This window comes from Tupaia chinensis, unplaced genomic scaffold (assembly GCF_000334495.1).
Source record: "Tupaia chinensis unplaced genomic scaffold, TupChi_1.0 Scaffold000116_1, whole genome shotgun sequence".
NCBI lineage: Eukaryota > Metazoa > Chordata > Mammalia > Scandentia > Tupaiidae > Tupaia > Tupaia belangeri.
The window spans coordinates 1,163,391-1,175,904 of NW_006159580.1; the positions used below are offsets into that span (position 1 = coordinate 1,163,391).

At 46.7% G+C, this 12,514-nt stretch overlaps 2 protein-coding genes across 3 annotated transcripts in view; one reads left to right on the plus strand and one right to left on the minus strand.

The window, feature by feature from the left end:
* Positions 1 to 3,122, plus strand: part of TAF11 (TATA-box binding protein associated factor 11) — a 17,278-nt gene extending 14,156 nt beyond the window's left edge. For both annotated transcript variants that reach the window (XM_006144195.3, XM_006144196.3), the window contains exons 3-5: positions 669 to 756; positions 1,094 to 1,190; positions 2,297 to 3,122. In XM_006144195.3, coding sequence (XP_006144257.1) covers positions 669 to 756; positions 1,094 to 1,190; positions 2,297 to 2,427 — 316 coding nt within the window. In that variant the 3' untranslated portion in view covers positions 2,428 to 3,122. The remainder of the gene's footprint in view (positions 1 to 668; positions 757 to 1,093; positions 1,191 to 2,296) is intronic.
* Positions 3,123 to 3,392: 270 nt separating this feature from the next.
* BLTP3A (bridge-like lipid transfer protein family member 3A) overlaps positions 3,393 to 12,514 on the minus strand; it is a 120,718-nt gene continuing 111,596 nt past the window's right edge. Inside the window, exons 18-21 of the mRNA XM_014586172.1 lie at positions 10,115 to 10,377; positions 9,599 to 9,707; positions 9,365 to 9,471; positions 3,393 to 7,998 (exon numbers count right to left, since the gene is read on the minus strand). Coding sequence (XP_014441658.1) covers positions 7,873 to 7,998; positions 9,365 to 9,471; positions 9,599 to 9,707; positions 10,115 to 10,377 — 605 coding nt within the window. The 3' untranslated portion in view covers positions 3,393 to 7,872. The remainder of the gene's footprint in view (positions 7,999 to 9,364; positions 9,472 to 9,598; positions 9,708 to 10,114; positions 10,378 to 12,514) is intronic.

Here is a 12,514-nt window from a genome sequence, read left to right on the forward strand (position 1 = left end):
CACACCCTATGGTAAAAAACCCCTCTCCAAAAAAAAAAAAAAAGAATTATTTTATTTAACTTTCTTTCACATATGTATGTATATGTATATACATACATGTATATCCAGATTATTTATTTATATATATATATATGAGCAGATAGGGACAGCATGTTGGGGGTGGGAGTGAAAAAGCAATCCTCTAGGTTTGGGACTCAAACCACAGTCAGTCTTGTGGGAGTCCAACACCCTTAACCACCTCGCCACCTGTGGCCCCAAGTGCCAGAGGGCAAGAGCATTCACCAGAGAGACAGAGGGAAGAGAAGGCACCACCTAGTGGAGCATGGTCATGCCCCATCCTGGCATGCATGTACTTGTACCTGGTTTGTTGGGATTTTAACCGCAGTCAGCTGTGTGTGGCTCTTAACCACAAAACCAGAGGGCCACCGTCTCTCCCCACCTTCTCTTGAGCAGCACATTGCCTCTGTTCCATGAAGCCGGCCTGCATGTCACGTTTTTTCAAATTCCCTAAGAGTAGAAATGGTTTATCTCCATCTCTCATAAGTACCAAGCCTAATGCCATTGACTCCTTGAGATTCCTTGTTTTGTCAGACTTGTTTTTGTGACTTCATGATACATTTTGAGCATTTATTTTTATAAACCAACTTAATTACTGAATCTTTGTCTAGAATCCTGGTTTCTTCTTTTTCCGAAGAGCAGCTGAACCGTTACGAGATGTATCGCCGGTCAGCTTTCCCCAAGGCAGCCATTAAAAGGGTAAGGATAAAGCACACCTTATTTCCATCACGTACTGGAACTGAATCTGGTTCAAGAACTCCTGAATTGGCATTCTGAAGTCAGGTGTTAGACAGGTTGGTGGAGTCTTTAGGCAAGAAAGCAAAGGTAGCACGCCCCTCAACCATCTCACCAATTCCAATTTTGTGTGCCAGGAGCAGGGCCTCAGCCTGTGCAGGAAGTCATTACACACCCGAATGCTTGTTTTCATCGCCCAGCCTTTAGTAAACGGTTGTCCAGTGGAGCGCTCAGGTGTCGGTACTGTGTTCCAAAGGCAGTATTTTACTATCTTAATCACAGTCTCTGTCCTTCTTTCAAGCTGATCCAGTCCATCACTGGCACTTCTGTGTCTCAGAATGTCGTTATTGCTATGTCTGGTATTTCCAAAGTTTTCGTCGGAGAGGTGGTAGAAGAAGGTGAGTAGTGTCGGTTACAGACACTGGATTGTACCTACAGTGGTCTTATTCCACTCATTGATTCATTTCATTCATTCATTCAGTGAGACAGGCACTCCCAACGGGGTCTTCATGCTGTGATCCACCATGCCCTCCCGGCTTCGGCCAGCACCAGATCATGGGCACACACCTGGCTTTTCTGGGAGGTCTCTGACACTGACCTGGAGCCTTTCCACATAGTTCAGCCTTTCAGAGGTGGCATTAACACTGTGCCACCGTCCAGCCCCCAAGGACCTTGCTAAAGCATGTGCAGGAGTTTGTTTGCAGTACAAGTTACCCAAGTGGGGAGCCTTGTATTTTAGGACAGCATGACCGTTTTTCCCTGAGAGTTGAAATACCAGGGGCTCAGGAACCATCTAGGAGAGACCCTTCTTTTATTCCTATCCTCAGCCCAGGGTAGCAGGGCAGACTTTTTTTCTCCAGGGGACCTTGCTCATTTCTGCTGCCAGTAGTGAAGATTAGGCAAAGCAATCACCAGGGCTGACCCACATGGTGTGCTGAGGAGTTGGGCTAACTTTGTGACTCTTAAGAATTGCCCCTCTGTTGAGTAAAAAGCCTGGCCATTTCCCATTGCTAATATCTAGCTGATGAAATCTTTATTTATTTTTAATTTGCCAGAGGGTGTTTGGACTCACTCAGCAAAGAGAGACAGAAGAGGGAGAGAAAAGGCACTCACCACTTGGGCATGGTCATGCCGAAAGCCCTTCTCCATTTCTCCATCCTGTCAGGATTTAGGGCACACACACACTGGGTATGTTTTTCAAGCCACCAGGTCCAAGATTCAAACTATGCATTTGGCCATGTGGATCTGGCTCCTTTAACCACTAGGCGTCAAGGCTGGCCCAGAATTATTTTTTTAAATAGGAGTTTAAACTGTTTTAAACTGCTGCCTATGATAAAGCCTAGTAGAGGATTTTATACTAAAGCTGTACTACTATACATTTTACAGCATTCTCTTAAGAAGAACCAAGTTTAAGAAGGGTTCATGAGAATTTCAGAACCCACAGGGATTATGTGTTAATTAATGACTGTGTGATAATGAATGGAACTCTCTCCTTGCCTCCTAGCACTGGATGTGTGTGAGAAGTGGGGAGAACTACCGCCACTACAACCCAAGCACATGAGGGAGGCTGTTCGGAGGTTAAAGTCGAAGGGGCAGATCCCCAACTCGAAGCACAGAAAGATCATCTTCTTCTAAACCAAAGCCTAGAAAGGCCCCTTTCTGACAGAGGTACTGGTTCCAGACTTCCTGTTAATGTGAACTTAGGTACTGGTGCTTCACGATCCGTCCTGCAAGGATTCTATGAATTTAATGTCTTTCTCAAAACTCTTGACATTTGTCACACCGAGATGACGTGCAGCCTGTTTCATGTGCCTTGACTAAATTTTGGGATCTCTTATGGCATTCTGAAGTATTTCATTATCTTTTGGCTCGCTGGAAGAAGAAAGGTGCAGGAGCCTTAAGCATCTTCTGAACAGGTGATCTGCTTTCAAAAAGAATTCTTCCTAGAGAGCTTTGACAGGTTCACACTGCAGCCTGAAGCTGGTAAGACTTAGGTTGTTCCTTATATCTACTTTTAAGTAGGTGAAAGAGCCAGAAATTTTGCTGGTGATATTACAAAAGAAAGGGTGGTGGGGCCAGTAGGGGTATAGTGGTTAAGGCGCTGGACTCTCATATGGCCAACCACGGTTCAAGTCCGGACCCAGCAGTTTGAAAACCACACTGGGCATGTATGTGTGCATGCCCCCAATCCCAAGAGGAAAAGGGATTACAGCATGGCCATCTCCCCAGAAGGTGATTACATGGTAGTAATGGGTAGTGGAATAATTTGTACTAGCAAACGTTTAAGATTCTCTTGTGAATTTTGGTGAATAATCACTAAACTATTTCTATCTTGCCGTGTACATATTCATTTTCTGTCTAGCTGGAATGGAAAGGTTTTATCACTCTTTCTTGGAGTCTGAATAAAACTGGTCTTGGCTTTTTTTGTGAAAATCTGAGCCCTTCCCATTTTCTACTGGCACCATTAAAATTTTATCTCATAAAATGAAACCAAACAAAAAACTATCTCAAAAAAAAAAAACTTCAAACGCTATTAAAAACATTGTAAGAACCCATATAGTTCAGATTCCTATAAACAAATATACCACAATACTCTTTAGTAAGTTTAATTGCATTTATTCTGGTGGTTCACAGAACCAGTACAGTCAAAGTTTGATGAGATATTGCAACATTAAAATTTCCCAATACTGACTAGGATTCCAGTTCCTCAGATACATTCTCATAGTTTTCCTCAAATAGAGGGAATGGAGTAACCATTATTGACAGTGGTTAGCAGTAATAAGGCTACCTGTATGTGATCGGTGACCCCCAAGGATTCTTTTCTCCGTATCACTCAGTGTCACAGCGAGTAAAGGTTTTGAATCATTTCTCTTTTGAAGCTTTCCTGAGCATGTCTTAGTAAAGATGCCAGTTCTGTTTAGCACCCTGAGTGGGGGAAACAGACTCAAGAAGTCGGACAAATCTGACGTTTAGTATTTTACATTAAAACACGTGGCTTGAAACATGTACTTAGCCAATGGAGAAGACATTTCAGTGGGGCATTCCACAGGGAAATGCTCTAAGGTAGGCTAAATCTCGACCAAAAACAAACTGACAAAAGATCCCCTCTCAGCTCTAACAGCAGTTTTTTAAACAATTATAGGAACTATACCTATTGTAGAGATACTGGAGAAGGCCGAAGCTTAACAACCAAGGGGAGAAGAGCAGTTGCCAAGTCAGAAAAGCCTCACTGTTAAGGTTCTTCCCCCTTATGCCATGGGAAAATAATCCCCATTCAGTAATGGGGCTCTCCGTACCTGTCCGGCAGAAGGTGGGAGAATAACTAGGTGAAGGCCCTAGTCTGCAAAGGCAGGGCATCACCCTTAATGATTCTCTTAAACACTCGACGACTGATTAAGTCACAAGGTGGGGACAGCTTTTACATTTCTCAAACAGGTGTCATCATTCTAGCTGTGTAGCAAATTTCAGTTGTTTCCAAAGTTTCTTGATTTCACTACATCGTGGAAGTTTGGGAAGTATTAGAAAGGGGGATGGGAGCCAGCGTACAGGTTTGGAGTGGGACGTCCCGTGTTACTCGCAGTACTTCACATTACTTCCTCTGTAGTCCCCTTCTGTTTTCCCCCAAGGAGAAACTAATGTAAATGATGAAGTGGAAGCATTTAAATCATGGGGCGTGTGAAGGACTGGGGGGGTGTTTATCCTTTGCATGTTTCACACACAGAACCATTCCTTCTACAACCATGAAAAAGGGGGCATAGATCTGGGTGGAGGTCATGACAAAATGAGATCCATTGTAAAAAGCAGCCATGATGTGAACAGAACCCATTCCTGTCTTAGAGAACTAGGTTGATTATTCCAGGGAGTTGAAAATGGAATTTGAGATTGCCAGCCATCCTGTAACCCACCCGAGAGATGGAACTCCAGTCCACAGGTACTGCAGCATCTCCCTGGTACATCATGCAGACAGGAAGTCGAGACCACACATGATGCGTAGCTGTGCGTGCTTCCCGGCTGAAACGGGACTGTGCGGTGGTGGCTGAAGTCTCTGAGGGAGAGCGATGCTATCACTCCAGACGTTTTCTTGAGGTATTATTATTTCTTGTTCAGAGTCTTGCAGCTCCAAGGTAGAAATTACAAGCAGTCCGAAAGGGCTGACACTACTGCTTTTTCTTTTCATTATTTTCCTTTCTACTCAGCCTGAAGATTACCGCCAGTTCACATTCCTCCATTATGAAGTCTTGCCCTCATGGACCGGAGTGTGAAGTCAAACAAGATGATTTCTATTAAAATATGGAATAACGACCCCACCCCACTTCCTGAGGGAGGATCTCAAGACACAATGGCCAAAGCTGCCACATGAAGTTAGAAATTCTAGGACTCCATTTGTCAACATGGACAAGAACTCTAGACTCCTTGGCAGAGTCCAGGAAGCCGACTGAGCTCGGGCCCTGAAGGGCTTATTAGCCTTGATATTCACAGGGTCTGTTGCCTCCCCTCAAGCACAAGCTTAAGGTGACGGTGTTCCAGGCAATGCCTCTTAGACTTTTTTTTTTTTTTTTGCATGGACAGATGCCAGAGGGATATGGTGGACAGGAGAGGAGAGGCGGGGGGGAAATAGGAGTGTGATTTTAAGCCAATGAGCATGAGCCTATGGTTGGATGCGTCTATTTTCCAACTCCTGGGTCCCCTTCAAGAACATTAGAAATGCCATAGTGAAGAGGACCAGTGACCCAGGAAGGGCACAGCGCTCTGAAACGGCACTCGGGGTGACCTGTGGAGGGGCAAGGTTGTCTTCTCAGCTGCATATCACCAAGTAGCCCTAGTTCGCTGTCATTCCTCTTGGGAAACCATCAAATGTCCCTCCTAAGCCTTCTGCATCCAGGTATACATTTCGCTGATACCATTTCTTGGATGAGATCCGTAATTGTCTCTCAGAAGCACTTTCTTTACCTAAAGCCATGAGGTAGAGCCCTACAGCCAGCGTTTCAGGGCCAGGTCCTTGCTCTTGGCTAGATACTCGACAGACACTGCCCTCAGCTCTCACCTTCCCAAGAAGGCATGTGACAGCTGTCCCTCATATGGAAGTACCTCCACCCCCAATCACTTTTGCCCTTCTCTGGACCTGTCCCCTTTACCATGTAACGTGTAAACAAGGTCACGAAAAATGCACCGATGATTTGGCTAAGACACAACCACGAGTTGCTGTCAGTCCGTGCTGTCACCGAGCATCCTTCCTGAAGGTGCCTCACCAGCTGTTAGGCTTTTAGTCCCAGCAGCACACTGACCCTCCCGCTCTGCAACGCTCCAGTTTCTTTCCCGAGTTCTCACAGAGCTCTCTGCCATTCCGGTCACCGCTGCTCCCATAAATGCCTTACACCTACACTGCGCTGGACCGCCCTGTCATTTTCCTGCGTACTCAGCCCTGTTCGTGACCTTTCTGTGGTTTTACTTTGTATTTTTAAAATCTCTTTCCGGTCTACCTTTCACTTCCTGGAAGTAGTGACTTTTTACTTCATTCTAAAATTCTACTTTCAAGTCATTTATAAAACTCTTACGGCTGAACCAAGCATCAACCCTTAGAAAACTTCCCTTGTTAACATTCTCACCATAAGGATGTTTCGTTACATCTAAGTTTCTAGATTCTTCCCTAAGCATGGCAAGTTCCCATGATCTCATAGTAACTAGTGTTTTAAAAATCGCCTTAGTGAAAAAACTTCATGAAAGTCCTTCGGAGGTCTGAACAAACTAGATCTTTCCTTCATGAATGCATGTTTCTTTTTATGCTCAAAAATCTGGAGTATACAAGTCAAGCATGATTTCCCATAAGAGAAAGCATTTTCCCTTTCCTTCAATAGGCCATAGGTGCTTGAGGCTTCATAACATCCCTAAATCAATACTTGCATTTGCCAAGTAAGGCGAAGTGGCTGCTAGCACTTCTAGCCAATCAACGGCTTGAAGCACATCATAGAGTGGTGTGGATGAGGGCGGCGAGCTGGAGGAGAATCAAAGGAAAGAGGAAGAAAATAGCTTTTTAAAAATGTATATATGGCAGAGAGTGTAACCTGGTTGAGTTGAAGGCTTTTTGTTTTTTGTTTTTTTACTTAAGTCAAAATAACATGATTCTAAAAAGCCCCAATGACACGGGGGGATAAGAGGCAATGGGCTGAGATGTTTATGTTAATGTTAAAATAGACTTTTAGCTCCCAGACCATCGAGTGCTGAGGATAGCACTGGCAGACGGAAAGTCAGTTCTGGGAAAGCAGATGCGCCAGGGACCCCAGGGTGACGGAGGAGATAGCGCTCAGGTGCGGCTGTGGAAGGGGGCAGGACCAGTCTCCCCCGCTGACCCCTGCCATAGCATACCTTCAGCCCAGCTCAGAGTGGCTCTTTTCTCCTGGGTTTACGTGGCAAATCAGCTGTGTACAGAGGGCTGTTGGCCCACGAACCCAGCATCATGGCGATGAAAGTGTGCGGAAGCTGAACTCTGCAACCGATTGTGAGCTTAGCCATGAGGGCAGAGGCTTAGTTCCCTTTCTAAAAGGGCAGCGTCTAGGGCTCCCTTATTCCTGTGACTCGCCTGCCCTCCCCCACCTGCTGGGCTATTCCCGCTCCACTCCACTGTCATGGCCAAAGATCGGGCCAAGGACTTTTCAAGTCTGCTGCAGGAAGCTCTGGGACGTGGACTCTTTGGTGGCTCTGTGGGTGACCAAGGTTGTGGAAACTCACTTGTGGACACAGGCGTAAAGGAAGCAAATGTCTCCCGTGAAACCAGGAGGGGAAATGGCCCTGGAGCATTGCGAAGATTCCACCTAGTATGCAGAGGGCCGGACGGCTTCTCACAGGCGAGACAAGATGCTCAAGCCACACACAAAGCTCCCCAACTTCCTGGGATGGGATCCGCTCTGCCCTCTCCTCCATCCCCGATAGAACAGCCGGTAGGAAGCACACTCGGAGTGGATGGAGCACTCCCGGTCCCTCCGGATCCTCAGCAGACGTATGCAACGCCAGACGGCGCCTCTGTCCTAGGTGGTGCTATTGCTGGTGACCCCTCTCCTTGGCACGGATGGCTGAGCACTGCTATCAGAGCTCAAAGAGGGGGTTATATTTCCTAATCTCCTGAAGAAGTTTTTCTTTATCCTGGTTGGCGTTGGCCAATGCTTGTTTAGTTTCTATAAGTTCTTTTTGTAAGGAAGGCAGTTCTTTCACCTGAGAAACAATGAGCAGTTCACAGTTAATGAACACGGTACTACCACCTCACAACAATAAGAACAGGGAGGAAGAATCCCAGCAAAAGAATCTATAGCAGGTGGCATGGTGGTTAAGGCATTGGACTCCCACGTGGCTAACTGCAGTTAGAGTCCCAGAACTGGTGGCTTGTTTTCTCACTTTCTCTCCCCTCTGTCTGTCTCTAGTGAGCACACATGCCCTATAACAAATTGAACTAATAATAATAAATGAAATTAAATAATTCTTTAAAAGAAACTACAGGTTATGGCAATAATCTAGAGAATTCAACCAGATCCTTTTTTTTTTCCCTTAAGTTTTTGCCATAGGGTGCATGTGCTCGCTGGAGGGCGACAGAGAGAGGAAAAGTGAGAAGTCACCCCCCAGGGGGGATGGCCATGCCCCAGTCCGTTCTCTCAGGATTTTGGCACACATACAAAAGGCAGGGAAGCCAGGAGGCTGATAAGCCCAACTCACCGCCTATGTGGAACACACCATCCTTGCATGCTTTATTCTTTGTTTTTTTGTTTGTTTGTTTGTTTTTGAGGTTTCTGCCATAGGGCACATGGGCTTGCCAGAGAGGAAAGAGACAAAGAGGCATATAAAGAGGGAAAGTGAGAGATGACCCCTCGGGGGAATGGCCACACCACAATCCCCTCTTCTATATTCTCCTGGGGTTTGGGGCACACATTCACACATGCCTGGTGTGGTTTTCAAGCCGCCAGGTCCAGGACTTTAGCTGTGGTCGCCCACATGGGAGTCTAGTGCCTTAACCGCCACACCACCTGCTGGCCCTCAATGGATCTAGCAGCTTAAGTCTCTCTCCAGAGTTCTTCAGTTACAAGGACGGTAACAGGCAAAGTCTATGTCCAGCCACCATCCGCCTCCAGCTTCTGCATTAAATCCTCTAGCCAGGGCTTCTAGAGGCTACTGCTCAGTGGAAGGAGCCCAGGTCACCCAGCTGCACATAGCACGGGCAGCGACTCCAGCCCTCTGGGTTTTAGCAGCTTCTGCAATTACAGCCTCCAAAGACTTTTTTTTTTTTTTTTTTGGAGGGGTTTTTTTTTGGAGAGGTTTTCGCTATAGGGCGCGTGCGCTCGCCAGACAGACAGAAAGCGAGAAATCACCCCCCAGGGGGGATGGTCACGCCGCAATCCCTTCTCCTCCATTCTCCTCTCGGATCTTGGGCACGCACGCACATGCATCCGGCGTGAGTTTTAAGCCACCGGGTCCAGGACGCGAACCGCAGTCGACTACGTGGGAGTCCAGCGACATAGCCATTACGCTAACTGCTGGTTCCCCAGCCTACAAAGACCTTTGAGAAGAGTCTGTTCAGTTAAGTCCTCACCTGCTGTCCAAAACTCTCTCCTGTGGGCACCAGGGACACCTGTTCTTTGGGGGGCTGCCTCTTCTCACTTCTAGGTACTTCAACTGGTGGTCTGTCCTGAGCAGCAGCTGGAAAAAACAAAAGTACAAGTTCCAAGTGACGAACTGCTGCCCACCTCCAGGTAGTGCATAGCTGTCACCTATTCACTTAATGGGAGGAAGGCAGAGAAGCCAGGAGGCTGACAGCCCGACTCACCGCCTATGTGGAACACACCGTCATCACTCCGCTTCACCACAACATGCTCCATGGCCAGAGTGATGGGGATAGGGCCTGGAGAGGTTGGATAGATGGGGGGGATATCATCCTGCAGGAAAGAGGGAAACCACATGATGCCCTCAGCCGGCCCACAGCAATCAGGTGACAACCCGTGCTGCTGCCGTTCTAGCGGAAGCAGTTCTATGCCATGTTTCACCGTGCATCCACGAGAGCTGTGAGAGGCATAAGTCTCCGTTGCAGAGGCGATGACACCGAGGGTCAGAGAGCCTGACAACTTGCAAGTGGTCACGCTGCACGCCAAAAACAGGGTTAGGGCGAGGGTCTTTCTGACAGCCACACATTACTCACCACTGTAGCACTGACAGAACGCTAACATGCATTTCCTCACTCAGTCCTCGCCACATCTCACAGTGACAAGGGAAGAGGCTAACAGCTGTTACTGCCAGAACTCTGTGTGGGGCAGAATCCAGTGTGAAAACCAAAGCTTCCTCTCACCTTTAGGGTGATGCTGGAGTTGCGGAGCTCGATCTGCATGGGGACCACCACCGGGATCTCCTCATCCTCCAAGAAGGGCCCCAGGCCATTGAGCACCGAAGTGAACAGCTCGAGGTCACAGCCACGAAGCAAGAAATGCAGGAAGCCATTTTGTGTGGCCAAGGGAGAATGGACCGCTGCACCAGGCCCCACCTCAAAGCGCAGGCCCACAGCTGGCCTGATGTGATCAGTTTTCAAAGTTGGAGGTTCCTGAGAGCTTGTACCTTTGAGAGGTAAAAAATGTTATTAATTAATTAATTAATTTAACAGCCAGGAGCTATTCTAAGCACTTCATGTATCTACTAACACTGCCAAAGATACTATCATTTCCATCTTACAGATGAATGAACTAAATCACACAATAACTTACACAGAGTTAGACAGTTAAGGTAGAAAGGACAGGATTTGAACACAGGCAGCCTTACTGTGAAGTCCATGGGCTTAGCTACTTTGCTACAATGCTTCTCACAGAAGAAGAGAGGATAAGGATCACCAAAGAGTTGGCCTCGTTATGATCCTGAGGCACTGGGATAATGGCCAAGGGAAAATGCTTAAAATATAAGACCCGCAGGGACCAGCAGTTGGTGTAATGGCTATGTTGCTGGACTCCCATGTAGTCAACCGCGGTTTGCATCCCGGACCCAGTGGCTTAAACTCACACCGGACGCATGTGCGTGCGTGCCCAAGATCCCGAGAGGAAAATGGAGGAGAAGGGATTGTGGCATGGCCATCCGCCCTGGGGGGTGATTTCTCACTTTCTGTTTCTCTGTCTTTCTGGTGAGCGCACGCACCCTATAGCAAAAAATCTCCCCAAATAATTAAGACCTGCTTGCTCAGCCTCAGTGGCACAGGAGGTGGCATACTAAACTGCAGAGCTGAGATGCCCTGCCCTGTTGGCCTGGAGCATGCTGGGCATGCACTTATGCCCAAGATCCTATGAGCTGGAGGGCTGGGCTAGGGGAGTCACGGCATCGCCCTTGTTACAGTGCACAGCTCTTTCTCTCATGCTTGTGCACACTCTATTGTGAATAAAAAGTAAGTAAAATTTAAAAAGAAAACACAAGACCCTCAACTCTACTAAATTTGAATGTCTCTTCTCCCTTAAGTCATGGTCTTCGTATCTCTCAGTGATAAACCCACACAGGATCTATCCTGATCACTCCAAAACTCCCTGAAGATCAGATGTTGTCATAATATGGAGCAGTTGGCAAATTTCTGTAACTACAAATTGGTATAATCACTTTGGGAAATAATTTGGCATTATCTGGTAAAGTTGAAGTCATCCCTACCATCATGACCCAGAAATTACATCCTTAGGAATATAATAACCCTGGAGTCATTCTTGATCATACATACCAGGAGACATGCACAAGGGTGTTCACGGTAACACTATTTCTTTGTTCTCTTTTACTCATTTTTTAGTTTGCTATAGGGCATATGTGCTCACTAGATCATGCCACAATTCCATCTCTTGAGATTTTGAGCATTCATGCACACACGCCAGGTGTGATTTTCAAGCAGGCGAGTTTGGGACTCAAACCATGCAGTGGGCCATGTGGGGTCCAGCTGCCTTAACCTCCACACTATCTGCCAGCCCCACAGCAACCCTCTTCGAAATAGCAAAAGCTTGGAAGCAATCCAAATGTCTGATAGGAAGAGACCAAATAATGCAGTAATGGGTACAAGGGGTATTTTAACTGGATTGTGGTGATGGTTGTATTCAGTCAAGCCCCAAATTCATTAAAATTTACCAAACTGTACACTTCAAATGAGTGAATTTTCTATTATGCAGATTATACCTCAAGGAAGCTGTTTCTAAAAAAGCAAAAAGTGGAGCCAGCAGGTGGCATGAAGGTAAAGGCAGCTGGGTCCCACACCGACTACATGCTTCCAGTTCAGCACTGGTAGCTTGTGAAACATGCTGGCCACGTGTATTTGCGTGCCAAAAATCCAGAGGGGAGAATGGAAGAGAAGGGACTGTGGCACGGCCATCCCCTCTGGGGGGGTTCTCACTTTTCCTCTCTCTCTCTCTCTCTCTCTCTCTCTCTCCCTCTCTGGTCAAACTGAAAGAAAGAAAAGAAAGAGAGAAAGAGAAAAAGAAAGAGGAGGACTAGAATACAGTGATTGCACATAGATAAACAGAGACACAATGAAAGAGCTACACCCTGGTCCATTAACAAACAAATGAATACCAGGTTCTTAGGCAACATCAGTCAGTTCTTGTTGGATTTCTAGCTGTTTCCAGCCATGTGTATCCTCAAAAGAAACCACTTTTTCTTTTTCTTTTTTTTTTTGGAGAGGTTTTCGCTATAGGGCGCGTGCGCTCGCCAGACAGACAGAGAGAGACAGAGAGACAGAAAG